General features: G+C 37.8%; 1 protein-coding gene across 1 annotated transcript in view; it reads right to left on the minus strand.

Moving 5' to 3' along the window:
• The window catches only part of cdkal1 (CDK5 regulatory subunit associated protein 1-like 1), a 277,368-nt gene that overhangs the window by 88,225 nt on the left and 167,269 nt on the right, over positions 1-21,874 (minus strand). Inside the window, exon 11 of the mRNA XM_036130742.1 lies at positions 1,617-1,797. Coding sequence (XP_035986635.1) covers positions 1,617-1,797 — 181 coding nt within the window. The remainder of the gene's footprint in view (positions 1-1,616; positions 1,798-21,874) is intronic.

Genomic DNA, 21,874 nt, shown 5'->3' on the forward strand with positions numbered 1-21,874 from the left:
ATGGAGGGACGCACAGACCTGTACAGGAAAAACGACGGCACCCTGACACCCATGGCACCCTTGGTTGGTGCCATGGGTGTTAGGTTCACAATAATGCCCAGCCTCATCTGGTGAGAGCATGGTGGCAGTTCCTGGAGGATGAAGGAATTGATACCACTGACAGGCCCCCATACTCCCCTGACCTAAACCCAACAGAACATCTCTAGACATCATGTTTAGGTCCATCCGACCACCAGGTTGCACCTCAGACTGTCCAGGGGCTCAGGGTAAAAATAGTTAAAAATGCAGTAGTCACTATCCCCATCTTATCAGTTTAGGGAAGTTGCAAACGTCGTCAATGGGATTTTGTTATTTTATCCACAAGAGGATCAGTTCTTAACTAGGTATTTTCTCCCTAATAATGATAAATAATGTTGAACGTTTTCCCTAAATCGGGCACGATTGTTCCCTCTGAAACCCAAGTTGAAGATAATTTGTAGCATTAATGGTTCAGGCTGAACTGTTTTTCAGCCACTCATAACTGACAGACAAAAAAAGCTTAATTCAGTCTATACAAATTTGAATTATTACTTATGGTTATTAGACTGGCAACAATATAAAGGACACTCTTTGTCAATTCTAAGAGGGTAGAAATGAAAAGAAAAACAGATTTTCTTTAATACATCCTAAAATTATGCAAACATATTCTTAGATTAACTGCAACCCACTTACCGCCTCCATAAGGTAAAATAAATACATGCAACAGCCAGGTGCGGATAATCAAATGAACTTGATTACATGATCATAATCAAGCAGCAATGTCTTAATAAAAGCAGATGCTTTGGCAGTGTGCAGAGCTGGAGCGTTTAGGTCTGCTAACATAAATAGTAAAAGCATCATCAACAATCTTAAGGAATTCATTAATGCTGCGCTTCAACTTAAAAAAAAAAAAAGGTTCATGGGTTTTTCTCCGAGCTATTCTGTGTTCATCATTCTGAAAGCGAGAAAGATTATTCACAAGCAGGAATATTCAAGACAGCTGCTAGTCCTCCAGGTGCGGATGTTTCGGCGCGCTCACCTTCAGGTCGGAGCACATTATGCTCAGAGAAAGACCCGAGAGTAGCATTACTGTCACTACAGGACTCAGTTAGCATGTTAGACGTTAAAGTGCAAGACAGTACAATTAGAAAAGATGCTGTGAGTCAAAAGGTGATACTTCTGTCAGCATAATGACATTTGGGGGTTCAGTACAAACTAATTTCAAGATGTTGCAGTAGTGATTTGTTGGCTTCTACTCTAGTCAATAAAAAAAAATAAAAGAGCACGGTTTAATTTGCCTGTCAAATTAAACTCAGCATATTTACCATTTGTAAAAAATAAAAATAAAGAAACACCTGAAATGAACAGCATTTGTGGGCTTAAATGGATGTCAAGAAATTATAGCAGGTCACAGGTTACCAGCTTCCTATATGTGTACTCTAAGCTGTGTTCAACTTAGTCTAAGCGCTATTTGCAATGATCTTTAGTCTTTTTCTTTGATGAAAATCTCCATGGACAATGTACAGAGCATAGTGCACCGATGTGATCACATAATGACAGCCATTTTTCTGATATAATATTCTTAGGTCTCCACTTACCACGTGTGCTGGGACTTGCTCCATCTTAGCAGCAGGTGTACCGGGTCTCGGGTAGAACTGGTTGATGAACAGACTGGGAAACTGATAGTGTTTCACGAGCTCTAAGGTGTCCTGGAAGTCCTCCTCCGTCTCACCAGGAAATCCGCAGATTATGTCTGTAGCAATTGTTACCCCGGGTACTCTATAAGAAACACAGAATCACTCGTTTGAGTTTGGGTAACAAAGTTTAGATTATTTCTGGGCTGTAAAGCCACACTAAACAGCTCACTACCTAACCTGTGATGTAACCAGAAATGTGCCTTTAGGACCAGTTCCAGTCAGTCGGCCCTCCTGGTCCATGACACTAATAGATAAATGTAATGTGTATGTATTTTTTTATATATAATTTGTTTATTCACTTTTCAGATAAAATGCATCCTGTCAATAAGCCTTCTGCCAATAGTGGGAATAATAATAATTAAAAAAAAATCATTAACTATTGAGTACCATGAAATTGCTATAAAGTTTACAGCTCAGAGACATTTTCTGTTTACAAGAGCACTTTGAAAAAAAGAAAAAAAATAACTTCTTAAGGCACTTCAGCACTTACAGGATGCTAATGCTTTTCCCCATGGACTCATTCAGCCAATCAAAATCTGATTAGCAACCTCCTGTGCAAATCACTACCTATAGATTATTGGCGCTGGCTTGCTCATTCGATTAATTGTGGCCGGCAGGGCAGCTTTGCAGGGAAGGGATTGATTTCTTGCATGTATATTGTTTGTACTGGTAGCAGTCAGATGGCTTGTAAAATAGCTTCAAACTGACGGCTTCACTATCTGTCACGAAACAATCTTCCCCTGGAGGACATACTTGACCTTCAGCATAAGAAAGAAGCCATTTTTGAACCTTTCAACATAGGGCTTGAATGATTAGGGTAAGAATACCAGAAGAATTGAATTACCAAATATATAGTGTTATATTACCTAACCAAATACATGAACAAAAATATATTTGACAGTGTTGCTATTTTTGAGGATCCAGACATTTGCTGACTCCCACATCCTAAAGTCGGAAAATGAAAAGGTTGCCTATTTGTAACAATTGGAAATCATTGTGAATTCTAGCAAACCAAGCCATTGATTAAACACTTTCTATCCAAGCTGCAGACGCAGTACGACAGGAAAACCACAAAAGTTATTTAATGTAGTCGCTTACATGACAACCATTCACACGGAAAGCTGGATTCTGTTTGGAACCAAAAAGTGCTGATTTGGATTCTTGTCTCTTTAACACCGTTGTTTAATTTTGTTTTTGTCTCAAACTATTCAAAAAAATAGAAAGTTTTTTTCTGGAAATACTACCTAACAGACAGCAATAAGAAAAAGAAGCAAGGACACACAAAATCAATTCTCTCTCGTTAAAAATCAATGAAAACCCTAACTGACAGAGACATGCCATAAAAACCACAACTACACCTCAATGAGAAAGACGGATCAGCAAAGACATCAAAAACCAAAACAAAAATTGGAAAAGACATTTCTCTACCACTGACGACATGATGCATTTTTAATTGCATTAACTTCCTGCATCTGCAACCCTGTGATAACCTTTGACCTATTGATGAGTTTCAATTGGCTGATGGTCATTAATATTAAGCAGCCGCTGCCGGGCAAAGACACCCTTGACCTTTTAGATGCGCCTGACAACTAACGAGTATAAAAGTGAAATTGCAGGGATGTAAATAAGCAATAAAATAGTTTATGGTGAAAAGGGGAATACAAACATGGGTTTTATTACATCTATTCTTTAAGTTGGTCATTTGGTTGTTTTAAACCTCCCTGAGTATTTGACACAGAACGAATGGCTCGGCCCTTATCTTATTAGATAAACAAATGACTCTGGAGCCAGTAGGCTTTGCAGTAATTAATTAACTGTGAACCGGGGAATGGAAACAATAGAAAGTTTCTATAAAATTCAGTGTGTTTCCAGTTGCCAGAATCAATTTAGGAGGCACATTTAGCAAAACTATACATGCTACTAGCAACAATATTGTTTCCTCCTACACCTCTACATTAGCTCTGAAGCAGTAAGAACATTTCTAAAAACATTCAGGTACCACTGGAGTGATGCTGATCTCCCAAAATCTGACTTTTCCTACAGATTTACAGTTAAGCTCAAAACCATTCGTATCGTTGGCAGATTTAGATCATGTTTATTTTAATTTCTGAATATTTCTATCTGGGAAAAAATGGGAGAAGCATCTCCCCAAAGAACTCTGTAAAAGGGCAAAGACTTAAAAAAAGAAAGAACTTTTATTTACATTGCAATATTAATTATCTATACATTTCTCAATAACCAACAGGTTTTTTCATGAATCTAACAGACTTTATAATTGCTGAAAAGTATTGTGCAAGTTTCCACTGGCTTTCTTTCTTCTGTCAAACACACCACGTCTTTGAGGTTGGGAGGTCTGCTTGCCATCACCCTAATCTTTAATTTCCCCCACAGGTTCGCTATTACAACATTTTCACCAAATACTGTAGCTTTCAGTTTTTAACCAGGGTTGGTTCCACCGCCTGAGAGACATGAGCCACATCATTACACACGTCTCAACACTAATTCATGGAGACAGTTTAACTTCACAAATAATATTTTATCTCATCATCCCTGCAAACAGATGCTCTGGTATCAGCACCTCCGTTTATTAACATTTTTCTCTTTAACATTAAGCGCTACTTGTGAATGCCCCCCAATCACCATGATGTATTTTTCAAATTCAATTAATGAAGAATAAAGCTGAACACTGGAGTTTTAAACCTGGAGGTCATAATGTTTTGATTGGCTGCTGTTCCCCATGAGCCCGCCCCTAGGTCCAGATGAAAGTGGTTCTTTTCTCTTGCCCAGCTGTGAACTTTTGGTGCTAGGACCAGTTTAACTCAGTGGAAAGACAAAGAATTGGTGCACTGGAACCGTTTTGGTGTAAAAAAAAAAAAAAAAAAATAAGAAAAAAAAACAATGGAGTTTATGTCTGACTTCTGGGCGGGCCGCTACCAAAACATTAATATTACGTCCAATAAGAAGAAAGATGTTTTTTTTACAAATTACAAGAGTATATTAAACCTAAATCTGCCTGGGTTATACATGTTTATGGACTTAACTGTATGTATACATTTCACTTGCAGAACGCCTTCATCATGACACTAAATTGAGCTGAAATCATGTTTGTTTTGTTCCTGATATTGTCAAACCATACTGTTATGATCTGAAACAGTTTTTTAGATGCATATTAAAGCATCTCATGATACCCTTCAAAGTCAATGACTTTATTCTGCAAGTTGAGAAGTCTGGATGGATTTTTGCTTTTTTTGTTAAGATCCATCAAGCACTTCTCAGACATTTAAGATGAGAGCAACTCCAGTCAGAAATATATTTGCATCTATTGTTTTGCTACAGTCTCTCCATAAAAACCTGAACAATAGGGCTTGAGAAAAAACGACTTAAGCTAAAAATTTTTTTACCTTGACTGCAAAATGTGCTACAAACACACGCGTTCCTACATTCCTATACCAGAAGGGTGCTAACCGCCTGAAGACATCAGAAAGGGTCTAATCGTTGAGTATGCAATTAAAACTCATTGATCAAAAAACATTATTTACCCTTAATACAAATCAGATCAGTTTTATTTGGGAGACTGATAAGTAGCTTTAAGTAGCCTTTATCAACCCCCTACACTTCCCATTTACAATCTATAGTTGTTGTTTGGCAGCACTGATGAGGAAGTACAGACAGGACATGTATCATCATTGTAGGCGTGCTAAAACATTTACACAAGTGCTGGGAAAAAAAAGCGAATTACAATTCAGTCCAGTGCTTCAAAATAACTGAAGGAGCTCGAACAGAGAAAGGAAGCAGAAGAGGATGGTGTAAATTGACTTTTATGGATTTTTCAAAGGCAGAAGGTGAGGTTAGAAAAAAAGACGAAAGGGAAAAAAAATAACGTGCACATACTGTCATTTTGACACCCCTGCCTCTCCCAGATCTAAGGGTGATAGAGGTGTGATGTGTGATACTAATGAATAACAACCACAGTGATACTTTCCTTGTTAAAAATGAACGAAGAGAAATGTATTTTGTTATTGGTTATCTCTGAAAAATAGTGAGGAAAAGAAATATGGCAGAAAAAAAACATAAATCACAACTGCAGATGACTTTTCAGCTCAGCTTCCTTTTAATTAAACCAATGCAGATGTGAGCTAATCTCACAAAAGTGTAACTAAAAAAAAAATACATCAAACAACATGAAGATCATTGCTGCACAGAAAGGGGATTAAAAAAAAACAACAAGTCAGGATCAATTGAAGGAGACAAGCAAGCAAGGTCAGGCTTGGGGAAAGAAGGGATTGTTTAGTTTTTAGTATAGAGTCGTATGAGATGTTGGGAATAATATCCTAAATTTATCCTTTATTTATTTGGAATGTTGTTAAATAAATGTTATTTTAGAAAAATCTGAAAAAGAGATGCAATGCTCTGGATTTTTATCAAAACTGGTTAAAGAAAACTCCAGAAAATTGCCATTTTTCCTGAATCAACCAAAAGGCAGTTGAACCTCAAAGCTTTTATAAGAGCTGAAGACGTCTTGCTGAAGTTCAAACCCAAGTATGAGCATTGGGGGAAAAAGTGGATTTAAGTCACTTTGAACGTGGCATGGTTCTGTGTGCCAGACATGCCAGTGTGGGTATTTCAGAAACTGCTGATCTACCCTCTCTCTAGGTAACAGGAAATCCTCAGAAAAAGATAAAAACATAATAACTGTTATTATCCAAAATAGGACAATACCCAATTGAGCAGAAAATGCACCAATATCAAATCATCTGAAAGTTGTTCTTGAACATAAGTTCCTTGTGCTCCACTGGCCTCCATATTTACCAGATCTCAGTCCAACAGAGCAACTTTGTGTTAGGACAGGATATTGCCATAATGGATGTGCTGCCAAATAACCTGCGCCTATTGCAGGATACCATCATGTCAACACGCACCAAAACTGCTAAGAAATGTCTCTGACACTATGAAGAAAAACAAAAAAGGCTGTTCTGAATGGAAAAGGGGTTCCACGCCAGCACTAAGAATGTAGATCAAATAAACCGACCATACTGCAAAAGGGCTGCTTCAAATGTGATATTGTTGGCTATTACAATGAAGTTGTCACAAATTTGTGCTTTCCATGTCAGTGTAATGCTGAGCCTGTCGGATGGACCCTCCCTGCACAAACATGCCGGAACCTGACACAGATTGTCACACCGAAAAGAAAATTAAAAAGTGCACTTTCATCCCAGTATTACCGAAATGAGCAGGCTTCTTTAACCATAGAGGAGCAAGGGGTGACGTTAGCAATCTGTCAAAGGATCTTGTCTTCATAAAGGACTAATTGACAGTCTGCTTCAATGACACTGAATTAGGTTTCATAAAATAAGACTGCTTTACTGTAGCTCTTTGTTAGCCAAGGTGCCAACAGTTTTTATACGTCTGTAGCATCTTAATAATAGACAAGCGCCTTTGCAAACCTGAAGTCTATGAGTGGTCCTCGTGATGCCATAAAGAGTTTTACAAAGAAAGCCGAAAACAAAATTAGAGTAGTTTGGTGATGTAGTTGTGAAGGTGTTGTGAGGAAGGATGGAAAAGAAAAATTAAATACAATCTGGGAAGGTAAATATTTACTTATTCACGTGTCAGAAAGAGAGCATGGTATCCATCTGTGCTGCTGCGGGTTGGATGTGCGCTCTCTGAAATGAAAATGTGTGGTCTGTTGTAGCGTGGGAGGCGGACAGTGAAAGGAAGTCTCACAAGGAAGTTAAAGAGAAAGATATGGCTTGAGAAAAAATGCATGTTTTTATCTGTGGAAAAAAAAAAGTTTTGAAAAGCTTTTAGCTTCTCTCCATATGTTATCTGATGGATTATTGTATTGTGTAGCTGTGAATGAGGCAGTGAAGGAGAAGAATGGTGTCTAGAGCCAGAGTGATTATAGCAAGGACTCAGGGTTGAGAATGACAGAACTCTGGTATATTGTGTTAAAATTAAATTCACATCGCACATCATCAGACGCAACATTTTTAACATTCTTTTCAGCTCTTTAACTCGCTAAACAAATCTTTTAAGAACTCCAATCTACAACGCATTCTATATTTTGGGTGAAAATATGTTCTACGCACATTATCTAATAAAACAAAATAATTGGTATAAAACATCCAAGCACCTTGTTGCATTATCAAAGTCACAAAAGAAAACAAACTTACTAGATATATTTAATTATTGTTGATTCAATAATAAGAAAAACAGAGGGCGTAAATGGTGTTTATGTAAGTTATAAGGTGGAAACCACTAATGACCAAAGACAATACAAAGGGATATTTAATATTTGCCAAAAATAATCTTGATGATTTCACAGCATTTGTGGAAATACTATGTGAGCTGGCAAAGGGGAACCTTTGAGAATACGTATGACCTGCCACATGTGGCATAAAATAACATCATTTTAGAAGAAGACCACATCACCGTTCTAATATGGCAGAGATAGTGTGGTGGTCCAGAGGTGTCCAGAAACCAGATTCCTCACAGAAATAGAAAGAACCTTGACTTTTGTGACTTAAACATCAAGTATACTTGGGTTATGCAGCAGGACAATGACATAATGCAAACCATAATGCCAACTCTAAATATCTATATTTGTATAAACACATATTCATTTTATTCCATTAAAAGATGAATTTTTTTTTTATTATTATTAATATAGTGTAGTGGTTGATTTAAATTGAAAGAAGTGTGGGTGAAAATCCTTACACAGGCATGTAAAAACACGGTGGCACAACCAGTGTTTAGGTTTAGGCTGGTTTAGATAGATTTCCCCCTTAAATCAGTCAAATCATTATCTGAAAATGGCTTTTTGTATTTATTCAGGTTATGTTTGTCTGATAGTAAAATTAGTTTGAAGATTTGAAACATTCAAGTGTGACAAAAAAACTGGAAATATATGTAAGGGGGCAGATATTTTTCTTTTCTTTTACTTTATTATATCTGTAGGTTGTGTCATTAGTCCTCACACAGAACTTGGAAGGTTTTTAGAATAATTGACTATTTAAAAGAAAAAAAAGAAATACAATGTTTTATAGAAAAAAGAATGACGTAAACAAATTGAGAAGTGGGGAAACATATAAACGTACAATGACCCGCCTTTACGAGACGCACTTTCACACTGATCTGTTACCGGTTACATGTAGAAATATTAACAAGTTATATATTTTGTTCCAATATTATTTACATATTAAGAAAAGATAAAAACTATTTAGGGAAATGTTTATAACACTATAGTTTCCAATAAGAAATAGTCTGTTTTGTGCACTTTATCTTTTACTTCATTGCTTATTAGTGTTATAATCTTACACCTTTGACAATTATTTTTATCATCCTCAATAAACAAACCACATACCAGTATGTTGATGAAAAAAAATTATAATTTTCAGAATAAAACAGCTGAATCTGAGAAAGGGACATGGAAAAAAAACACAACAGGGATGGTGGGTAATCATTCGAAGCCTTAAGAGTACGATTTAGCAGTGGCATCTTTGGGTAATGGCACTGTCATGTCACAGCTCAATTTATGAAGAGCGAGAGCTGGAGAGACAGAAAAAAAGGTCTGCCTGGCTTTCACTCACTGCCACGGTGTAGGATGAAGTGGGAGGCTGTCAGTAACAGTAAAGAACCTATCAGGTTATGGAGCATATAATAAAAGTATTTCAGAATGATTAAAGCTACCCAAACGGTTCCTATTGTGATCCTAACACGGCAGATACCCAGACCGAAGAGCCTGGTTACACTGGGGCGGAGGTGAAGTTGTCCTCCCTGCAGCAAGGACGATGATAAAAATCAATAGTTATATTGTTAGAACCTGCTGATTTCAGAGATAGAAAAATAATAAAATAAAAGAAATGTATTAAATACATAAATGTGACATTAATTTGCTTCAGTTGCCCTGAAAAACTATTCAATTATCAAAACCTATCAGCATATCTTTTTTTTTAAATTGCGTTTATCTAGAAGAAGAGCATCTGATCGTGGATCTATGCGTGTTTGGCCAGCGTAAACATGTTGGAAAAGCTGGGACTCTATTAAGCGAATGCCAAAGCTTTAAAGCTGCACTGTTAAATAATCTCGATCTGTCTCTGTAGCAGGTCATTTGTAAAGATCGAGGTGGCTGCAGCGGGATGAATGGAAAGCAGAGTAAATAATGATTCAACCGGAGTCATCACTAAACTTTATCATTTAATGAAACGGCCCGAACACAGCCGAGCAGAACTGCAGCTCAATTCCACGCAAACACACACACGCACGCGCGCGCGTACCTACGCCAGCACAGACATACATCATTAGCCTTGGAGAAGGGTAATGAGAACACACACGTACACATTTCATTAGTCTGAGCTGGAAGTAATGAGAGCAGAGACACCACAAATCCATCTACACACAGACGCTCACACACGTTCATATAAAAGCTTGAAGAGGGCAGCGGTGCAAAGACTTAAAACTTGTGACTGTCTGGCCGGGCGTTAAATGGACTGAACCTTTGCACTTCATTTCAATTTAATCCAACCTTCACTGGCATGCCAGCAAGATGTGATTCATCATTTCTAACCTGACCCGTGCAGATATGCGAAACATCAAGACACTGGACAACTGCTGGACAAAAAAGCCTTTACCTGAATCTAATCAATGGCCGGGCGGGACTTTAAAGTAAGCTTTGGTGTTCTTTTCATCATGCAGCTCACAGTTCACCCACATGAAGTTGGAAATACCCTTAATAACATACATCGCTAAAAGCAAAAGTAACTTCTTTCGTTTTGGAAAAAAAGATGAGTCGAAGCTCCAAAATGCTAAAAAGTCCAGTAATTAAAAGTGACATTTTCAAAGTCCGAAAGAGCTTTTCATAAAAAGGGTCGATGGAAGTCAAAAGAATCACTGAGGTAAATGTTAGGATGACAATTACCAATATTTAAAATGTTACATATCTAAAGGCTTTGGATTCTAAAGAGAAACTTTAACCACTTATACTGAAAAGCTTGAAATAGTCTACCAAGCCAATCATAAGCAGGCTCAACTTTGGTGATCAGTTAATGTCAATGTAAAAATTTAAATCCTAAAATACCATTGAGTAAACTTGACTAATGATCAAGAAAGAAAAAAAAACAACAACCTGGGTTCTACTTTCTAGTTTGATCATAGTAATAAAGCAAAGATATAGAAGTCTAGCTGTGTTAATATCTAACTCACCGATCAGACTGATGCTGCATGGGCTTCTAATCATTCTCAACTAACTATTCATTTAATTGAGTCATTAGACTGATGGGCACCAGCGCTCAGGAACATCACTTTGTGTGGTTTCCTTAAAATGAGGATAGAATTTGAGGGCAAAAGTGTTTTTTAAACATCGTGATAGATCCAGCAAAAAGACCTGTATCAGACTTTAGCAGAGTCAACAGAATAAGTGAAATACTGGCAGCATAATCCTGGAGTTGCTGAATTGATGTTTTCCTTTGCCTCAGAAAACAGAGAAAAAGTATCAAGAATCACAAATAGTTATTGTCATTATGTCGCCGTGATGACATTTTTGTGAGGCACTGGCTCAGAATTCCCATTTGTGTGTTAAAATAATATATAACACACAGACACAAAACAAGACATAATGATCAAAAAGTGGAAGACAACGACAACAAGTCGTTAGCATCTGGTAACTTTTAAATATTCAAGTCAAAAAAGGGGAAAAGCACTCACTTTACAGACAATGTATATGACTATGTAATTACAGGAATGTATCAGTCAAAACAATCCCTGAGAGGCTGAAAAATATGCAAATAGTCAAACAAAAATTTAAAAGTTCAAATTAATTGATGCTCAAGTCAAAAAGGCAAGTGGCAGTCAGTTTACAGGATGATTTAGAATACTCTGCAATTTACTCAAACCTCAATATTCAATTTTTATCTGAATGTCATGTTATCAATAATTGCTAAATATTTTAATTTTTCTCTTTCTTACAAATTAATTATCTTTTACTTTAGAACTTAACGTTAAATAAGTTTGCCCTGCAATTGGCAGGATGCAGGTTCGATCCCCCCGGTCTGATCATTTTAGACATTTCACCCAAATTGCCTGCTGGCGGTGGTCAGAGGGTCCGGTGGAGCCGGTGTATGGCAGCCTCGCTTCGGTCAGTCTGCCCCAGAGCAGCTGTGGCAACTACCATAGCTCACCACCGTCAGTGTGTGTGTGAATGGGTGAATGTAGTGTAAGGTTCTTTGGGGTCGTCAGGCTAGTTAAAGCGCTATAAAAGTACAAGCCATTTACCATTTGAGCTTGTTATTCATATTACTAGTTTTACTAGTTTGCAACTCTATGTGTTTCTCTATGTGCCAGTGTCATACCCACATTTCTCCATGGTGGAACAATAAAGATGTTTCTTATCTCAACTGCACAGATGGATGTATTAGACATACATTCCCGAAGAAGTGTGCAAATAGTCATTAGCAATAATTTGCAACTTCAAGTTAAAAACTGTGCAACTTGCATGGATGTCCAGACCAACACTCCCTGAGAAGCAAAAAGTGTGCAAATAGACATTAGCATGTGGGGGACAGTGCAAGTAATTCTCGATCAGATCAAGAACCTGTGGACCCAATAGCATGTTTGTAAAAATGTAATAGACTATGAACTGGGTTGGAAGTTTATTTGATTCTTAGCAGGGCACGATAGCCCTCAGCTTTGGGAAACAAGCCGTTTCTAAGTCTATTAGTTGGTGAGATTAACAGTATATTATGAAAATAACCTTTAAGCAGGTATTAAACATATTTTTTACTAAGCCAATATTTCTGTATTAAAACAGTTATTTTTATTAGTCTGATTTAATATTGAATGCCATGTGTCCAATAGTTGTAAGGAGAAAAGGAATAAAGGTTTTAAAAAAATCAGTGTGTAGATGATCTACAATTTTTTTCACTTTATAACAGTTATTGAAATAAACTAACTTTTTTAAGAATATTTATTTCATTCAATGAACAGAAAAAATTATTGCTTATATACTGCTTGATTAAACTGTCTACCCTACCGAAATATGAATGAGCCGCTTTAAAAAGCTGCACATCAGCTTTAAAACAAAAAAACACTGAAATAAACAAACAATTGTGCTCATTCTCAAAGCTTCATTTTTAACCCTTCCAGAACTTAAAACTATACAATTTCAGGTATACAGTGTGAACACTTAATTTGACAAGCAGCAACAATGCCGTATTCTCCAAAGTTATCAACTTAAAACTGAAATATGTCATGATACATTATATTATGAGGCATCAAAAGAAGCTTAACTGCTTTAATTTAACACAATGTAGAAAATATTTCCGCAGAAGGAAGTAGTATAAACGCATATTTAATGTTTCTTTTAAAATAAAGAGAAGTTCGTCTTTTTAGGGATCTATTCTGTATGTTGATGAAAAGGCAAAAAAAAAAAAAACAATGAAACATTTTATTATGAAAGAGACTGGATGCTGAGGACAGCTGATGTTTTTTTAATCTAATAAGAGCAAAAGTGGTGTCTCTCATTAGTTCAGAATATATCATCAGTGCCACAGGAGCTACATATCAACCGTCTACTTATCCAGTAGTCCTCACAGCTCTCCCTGTGAAAGTTGGGCACAGATCCTCTTCATGTGTCACTCTCTTTTACAGAAGACTGACTTGCTTATAGTGGGAGCATTTTTCCAGGCTCGCTCTTCCCTGGTTAGACAGAGAGCTAACAAAGGTTTATAGATTAACAATGATCCTCTCATGTCTCTCATCCTTTCAACAATGCTCAGTGCGAAGCTATTTAGGGCTCCACAGAGAGAGCAGTGCTCTAAGAGGATACAGCCTTATTCCTGATTAAGAGCAATAATGCCAATCTCCGACAGAAGAGGTTTTTTAAAAAAAAAAACCAGTTTTTGGACTATCTGAAGCATTTAGTCAATTTTTCAATTAGTTTGATTTCCATACAAGGTCACCACTTCAGATAATCACATAATAATTCTGTTTTTTCTTTCTTTCAAACAAGTCCATTCAATTAAATTTGCAAAGTGTGTTATCTTTCAAAATTATATTTTAGAATTACTGGTTTTTTATTATTTATTTATTTTTTTACAAGTGGTCGTTTTCAATAAAAGCAGATGACCTTCAACACTGCTCCTGCAAATTATTTTTTAAGTACTAAATTCACAATATATCTACTGTTCTCGTAGAAACGCACAACACTATATAATTAAACCTTTAAAACTAGTGTTTATTAAATGAGTGACACAGTTGTTAAAGACAGTTCAAAAAGGCAGGAGTGACTGAAATACTGATAAAAGGGAAATATGATGGCAGCCGTACTGAAAGGCGAGTCAGGCAGTGAAATATTGACCTTGAGCGAAGCCGTGTGTACACTGTGACTGTGGAAACCTTTGGAAAGGTACAAACAGTGCTTGTTGGCACTTATTTCATTCTGAGAGGCGTCTTCACATTGCACTGCCTGACCACTTCACCTCCAGTCACAGGCCTGTGAGAATACAGGTCATGTATGGTATTGCTATGAATGCCATTCAGTTTCCACGTACCGCAGGGTTTACACACTGTGTGCAGAACTGAAACATTGCATCATTTAACAAGGGTTTATACTTTAGCTACAAATACAGCTGTTAGTAAAACCAATCAGAATATAATTGATGATAGGGTCATGTGGCTCAGTGGTAGAGAAGGCAGAGCTAATATCTCCATATTAGCCCTGGATATGGTTGTCTATGGGGTTAGTTCCCAGCTCTGGGCTATTTGCTGCATCATGTGTTCTCCTCCTCTTGCTTCCTTTGTAAAAGACCACTAATACCACAAGAGCTTAAGAAAAATTAACTTAAACCAAGAGGTTAGGTATGAATCAACCCTAATTTTTTGATAGTTGAGATTAACCTTACTTAACCACACCCAGGTCTAATTACTGTCAGACATGTAGAATGAGGAAACCACCTGGCTAAAAATATAAAGTAGAGCAAAAAGTGTTAAAAAGCAACTGATTATAACACGGTCTAAAGAATCTTAGGAACAGATGAAGAACAAGTGGCTGACATATAAAAGTCTGGAACCCGTAAAAGGACCTAGAACAGCATCTACAGATTGGGCAAAAACTGGAAACCTGGCAGGTCTTGATTTTTTTTGTTGAGGAAACATTTTTTACAGAGTGATAGAACTAAGGTGGAAAGTTTTGGAAGGTATGTCTCCCATTACTATTGGGTGTAAAAGGCCACTTCAGAAAGAGAACATCATACCAACAATCAAACTTGTAGGTGGACTGCAGATGCATTGTTGCTTTATGACCTAGACAACTTCTATCTGAAAGATTTTACTCAAAATAAAAACCGCAGAATGAAAGTCCTAGAGTTGCCTGGTCAATGTCAAATTCAGGTGTTGTGGCAGTACCTTACACAGCAGTTAATTAATATTGGAGATCTTAACTTATTTATCAACAAACAAACATCTTTGTTGGTGGAAAAATTTAACTGAATTCAGCTTCAGGTAGTTTAGTGACTGCACTAATGCAGAAGTCAAACTAGCAAGCAGGCTGAACCTCTTAATATTGTGTCAGTCATTGTCAAGGAGCGACACATTTTAGCTTTGTTTGGCAGGTAAAAGGTTAACATGCCACTTTGCTAGAGTAGATTTAAAAGATTTATAACCATTTCAGTAATATGTTATGCCCCAATCCCAACACTAGTTTATATTCGCTTGATTTAATTCAACATGAGTAAAACGAGCTAAATTTATTCTGTTGAGCTACTACATTTTAAGAAAATGGTCTGGATTTATATTTCAAGTGTGTGTTAGGTGTTAAAGGTCATCAAAACAATTACGTTTTCTAAAATAATACATCCACAAAACATCTGGAGTGGTGAAAAATAAAAATATCAATTTAATGAAAAATAAATATATAGTTTATAAATAACTATTATAAACTTTGACGGGTCCAAAATATATAAATATTTACTTCTAGTTATGATGCCAACATTGACGTGAAAGGATTCTGAACCAATAGGAATAGTAGGTTGAAATCATGTGACACGGAGCCCAGATGTTTCCAGATCGTAGTAGCTCCGTGATAGCGCTGAAAAATGACTTCTCTGCGCTGCTTTTCTCAGATTTAAGTGGACCAAAAAAGAAGCAAAATGAAGGTAACCGTTGGTCAAGTTTTTGAGCGTTGGTGCCAACTTAAGGAAACAAAAGGGCTCAGAGGTTGGTGCTTTCCTTCTGGACAGGTAAGTTAAATGTTTGCTAATGCTAACCAAAGGACCTGGCAACTGGCTAGCAGACAGTACAACTGAAGGTTGGAACGAGAGCGGACGAGCTCGTGTGCGCCACACACAGGCTAGGAGGAGTTAAACTTGCAGCTATCTCCTTTAAAGAGACAGTGTGCAACTAATTTGGCTTTTAATTGGCAAAAATCAAGTATTGCTTTTATAAATACATATTGCAGCAAAGTTTAATAACCTAACATCAAAAATTAAAGCACTCTCATAACTTAGAATTTGTAGTTTATAAATACATAGGAGTCGTTGCATCCACTGGGAGGCGCCATGTAGTGTCGCTATTTCTGATTTCAGAAGCCGAAAGGAGACAAAATTGTCAGCCGTTTTCCCCATCTGTCTTCTATATGAAGACGTGCTGTTGGTGGAGGAGTAGAAAACAAGCAAAGATGACTGTAACTCATACTATTTACCGATTTCTGTTGAAATGGAGGACCACCCATACTCTTTGCCCGGTGAGAGGGAAGAGAAAATAAACAAGAAAAATAAGTAATAACTGGGAGAAACACGAGAGTCTATACCGGCACAGCTAATATTACCAGGTTGAGTGGAGATAATTCTGAGGGATTGTGGACTCAAACTTATGCGGAGGTTGCAACTTTTCTGCTGAACAGCAGGTAAATTAATTTAACATATGTGAAGTATATTTTTGGTGTTATGTTAGAAATGGGGCAGTGTAGTCCAGCAACCACTCTGTCCTCCCGGCAGAAACGGGTCATTTTGTTCGCGTCTCTCTCCCTGAGACTAGGGCTATGTAGGTACAGTACGCGGAGGGATATTGGCTGGCCTGTTCACTGTCTGTAAGACCGGCTGGGTCACTTTACTGGTGTTTATAGTCGCTTATCTTAAACCCCAAATAAACAACGTTCAGAAACGAGCCCAAAAAAACACGACACATGGAATTTAAAAGCGATTTTTGAAAAAACAAGCAGACAGCGCCAAACACCATTTCACACAGTGACCGTAGCTATTAGCAGTAGCTAATACATAGAGGACATGTTTACATTGTCACAATTATTATACTCCAATGCTACCGTAGTAGTTTACCGCAAAGTCGTTTGTAATTAATTTAGCGCACCACTAGATGGTTCACCAGTGTGAAAATCTTACACACTAGATCTTTAAATAAATTATATCATAAAAAACCTGATTATACCCAAATCAACCATTCAACCATAACAGGAGAAACGGGTATAGCATTTGAACAAACTGTTTGTGTTAATTGTATTTGCTATGAAGAAAACCACTGAACATAGTTTCCCACACTAAAGGTACAAATACATTTGGTTGTGAAAGGTTGAGAAAAACAAATACCATGCTGTGGTTTGGACAAATGGAGAAAATGTGAGATGGATAGAGCCACCACGCTAAATTAAACCTAACCTCAGTCTTTCACAAACACAGATAACCTTAGGACTCATGAGTGAAAACCACATAAAAGGATTTCGCTGATAAAAATGACAATGACAAACTGCAGCACTTTGGTTGAAGACAATATTGAACAAACACTTTTAAGAGTTTTTATACACTGATTTAAAACAGGTCACGACTTTTGGCAATGTGTATATATCAGCAGTTTTAAACTGAAATCATTGAGGGCTGGAGTCCTGCAACTCTCAGATGTGTCCCTCGCCCTAGACACCTGAATCAAATGGCTAAACTGCCTCGCTAGCATGAAGTCCAGCTTTACAGAGCTCTGCTAATGAGCTAATAATAGAGTCAGTTAACGATGAAGCAGAGATGCATCTAAAAGCTGAGACAACTGCTGCATATGGATTGGATTGTTTTGCCACCTGCTGTTGGAGATCTGTGGCAAATATAAAGTTAGTCTAATTTGAAAATATAAGAATCTCATGTGCTAACTGAAATGCAAATATTCCAAATCCTTTTCATGTGCAAACAATACCCCTCTTTTCATCTATTATTTCTAAAGACAGGAATGATTGGTGTTGTGGTCTGAGGGGCTTAATGAAAATGATCACCCTAATGAAGGAAAACTTAACTCCAGTAATTAAAGAGAAGCTGCTTTTATTTTATAGCCGCATTTGGTGGTTTATGGGAAGGAAATGGGGTTTAATCCAGAGGAAGTGTCAATAAGACAACAATGTGTTAGGAGTTGGCAGGAGTAATTATCCACATGCTGGCTCCCGCTTTACAGAGCACACCCTCACAGATACACACAGCTCAGTTTCAGCTTGTTGTGAAGTTAATGATTCGTCTCTGCTTCTTCCTGTTGTTTAGAAAGAGGGACCAGTTCACAACGTTAGGCTTACTGGTGTTCATATAAACCAGGCAGGAAGGGAGGAAGACTCCTTCATTTAAACACTCAATTTCACAAACAGCAGGATCAGATTAATGAATAAACACTGCCACGTTTCTAATTACGTTACCTTAATTGGTTATCCCGGTCAGATACAAGTTAAAGGTCTGATGAAAAATGTTAAAATTTAAATTTGAGCTCTGAATAACAAAGCCGCCAAAAGTTTGGAAAGAAATATCAAACAATCGTTTTGTGTGTTGTTAAAAGAAATGTCCCTGGTGTCATAGATGACTAAAGCCGTCTGTTTGCTGTACGTGCTTTTGCTGTGACTAAAGTTTTAACCCAAAGACTGAGAGTCAAAACAAACAGAAACCCGACACTCCATTTACTTTAGTTGCTGAATCATCAGCTGGAGGGGAAAAAAGGAGGGAGAAAGGAGGGGTGCAATGTTGACAACTCCCGCCAGCATGCCAGGTTATCGCGGTAAACTCTTTTTCCCCTCACTGCTCTCTTCCCGCCTGTGTTGCCTCCCCCACACACACACACACCCTCCCTCATTCTCCCCCCTTCAAAAGTCTCAAAAATTTTACTCTGTTATTTTTTGTTGTTTCTTTCCAATGCCTTTGGAGGAATGCCTGCTCTCCCACCCACTATTCAGGTGAAACATTAGCCCTCACCAATACCCGAAATCCGTGAGTGCGTGCTATAACGGTATCTTCAACAACAAACAGAGCAGAAGACTGTCTCCGCACTGCACACACAACACCGTGTAGTCACGCTACTGATGCATGTGTCCTGTCGTAACCCAGAGAGGTTTGATATAACCCTGTCACACCTAATGACTAATGGCAATGACTAACATAGAATCACACGCAGACAAAGGACACAAACAACCGTCTCGGAGCCTTGCGCTTGTGAAGCGAGTACCGCAGCATTCAGGACCCACGGAGACAAGCACAAACACACCAAGTTTATTATCAACATGTTATACTAAGACTCAGAGCGTCACTTTGGCTACTCATTCTGAGATATGAGCTTCAGATACACTAATGCTACAAAGACAAAACAAGCAATTCCAGAGTCCCAAGGGTAGGAGAGAGGGGAAACTACAACTCCCAGAACCAGAACTTTGAAAGAAGTTAAAATAATGAACATACAGTTGAAAACAAATGTTTATATACACTGTTTAGGAAAGATAGATAACCATGTTTCTGTGATTAAATAATACAAAAAGTTCTCTGCTTGGGCTCAATTAGGACTACCAAATTATTTATTTTTGATAAATCCTAGAATAAAGGGAGAGAGCCTTCTATGACTTTCTTGAAACTCAGAAATGTGCATACACCAAGACTACCATGCCTTTAACAAATTTGAGGAAACCTAGATTAACTTTTTTTTAAGCTTCTGTGTTAAATAGAGGCACAAATGTGAATATATTTCAAGGCAACATCTCAGACAAACCGATTCCTTGTATGAAGTACTGGGAAAATAAAAAGAATTCAGCCAAGATATCAGGATCATAATTTTTGACCCACAGAGCTCTGGTTCATACTGGGCAACAATAGCCCCTTTTCCATTGCCACTCAAAAGCCTGAGGCTTAGAGAATCACGGGTAGCATTTCCATACACATTTACCAGACTAATTTCACTATTCCCGCGCTTTACTTTCCCGGGGCTTTGGTCCTCCAACCGACCCAGTACTTCTCTGCTTTCTCAGAGCTTGTTGAGGGGGCGGGGTTGCATGCAGTAAGAAAAACTGTCCACCTCGAGGGTGGAGTAAGGAGACGAGGAGTTTTTAACCTTAATTTATCACAAAAAGGTGTTTTAAGATTATGTTATGCGAGAAAGTACAGGATTATGAGCCAATTTTAACTGTGCTTGGACTTGTTGGGAGTCTGCAGAGACCCACTGACAGGCTGCCCTCGCCAGGGATACCTGTCCCACCGCTGCTGCCTGTTGTCGGCCAGACAGTCTGTGATTTCCCGCAGATTGGATCATGTTCATCGCGGCTGAAAAGTCAGTATAAAGCGTTAATAAGTTACTGGGGGACATTAGCGCATTACAGATATCAAACGTGAAAATCTTGACTGGATGTTTTCGCAGTTAATTATAAGTTGTTTCGCCACTCACTTTCCATGGCAGAAAAAGAGGAGGGAGAGAACTGCTCAGCCTTTAACCTACATTTCACACTAACTGAAGGTACCAAGTTTATGAGGTCAAACACACCCCTGCAAATATAATCCATAGGGGGTCCAGAATTTATACTGTTCAGGAGCAAAACCGTTCTATGTTCCAGAGATTAATAAGTTTCGGTTTGAAATCTGCACATGAGATAGTCCTGTATAACACAGACTCAAAGACCAATCAGAAAGGAGAAATAATTTCCCCAAAACCAGCATCAAAAAGGCACCTTAGAGTTTGCAAAAGCCATGCTTGGACTAAGAATTTTATTTTCCAAGACATGGTATGTCATGTCAGATTTAACATAATGTCCGTCATTATATCTGGAAGAAAAAGAGGAACAAATACAAGCCTGAGAACAGCATCCAAGCTGAAGTATGGGGGAGGCACCATAATTTGACGTGGGTGTTTTCTTACTTGAGGAACGGGTGCATTTACAAAAAAAAAAAAGGGCATATATGAACTTTGTAGATACTGCATATAGCTTATAGTTTTCCTTCACTATATCTGACGCAATGTCATTTTAAGCCCTGTCTACACGAAAATGAACATGGGAAATTTTCATAAACAATTAAGAAAAAATGCGTGTCCAGTGGCACTGAAAACGCTGTAGTAGGCATGCCGGGCCCATTGGTGGCGCTGTGACATTGCCAGAGAAACATGCAAAAAAACACCAGGCATGTGAAGAGCAGACAACTAATGTGAAGTCAGCACAGCAACATGGTGGGGGATCAGACACAAACATTTACACAAGTTCAATGTTCTTTATGTAGGCCGGCAGGGGACTCGCTGTGTAGAGCGGGCTCGTTAGAAGAGTCAGAGGATGCTACTAACAGCCATAACAAAGCCAATATTTGCCTGAGCATGAACGCAACATGAGAGTGCGGCACATGTGGGAGACAGAAAGAGGCGAAGCTACATCATCATCTATGGCTTCCTTGTTGACACACAGCTTAAACGACAAAATACCTTTGTGGGTACACCCAATCTCACCTCCGTGTGGACGAGACCTTGATGACATGCCAGAAAAGGAGCTGAAATTACCAAATTCACTCTTCCTGTGTACTAAACAGAGGAACAAAGCCCCCAAAACATTGGACTCTTGAGACTCTTAACTCTTTGCTCAAGACCCATCAAGACCCAAGTTTGAGATTCCTTTAAACTCATAGTTTACAGTGCATTTTTGTATTTTGTTTTAAGCTTGTTTTATAATAATATATTTCATGTATTTTTATGTTCTCTTGATCTTATTGTCATTTATTGTGAGTTGTAAAGCACTATAGTCAACAGTTTGTTTTTATATGCTATATAAGTAAACTGACATTGACAAGACAAGTCCCTACCCCACCTGTTGCTGCGCACTGAAAATCAGCTTGATTAAAGAAAATTTTCCTAGACATTTCCTCACTTAAAATGAAGGTTAAAACCAGGGGAAATCC

The sequence above is a fragment of the Fundulus heteroclitus genome, chromosome 3 (genome assembly GCF_011125445.2).
Source record: "Fundulus heteroclitus isolate FHET01 chromosome 3, MU-UCD_Fhet_4.1, whole genome shotgun sequence".
Classification (NCBI taxonomy): Eukaryota; Metazoa; Chordata; class Actinopteri; order Cyprinodontiformes; family Fundulidae; genus Fundulus; species Fundulus heteroclitus.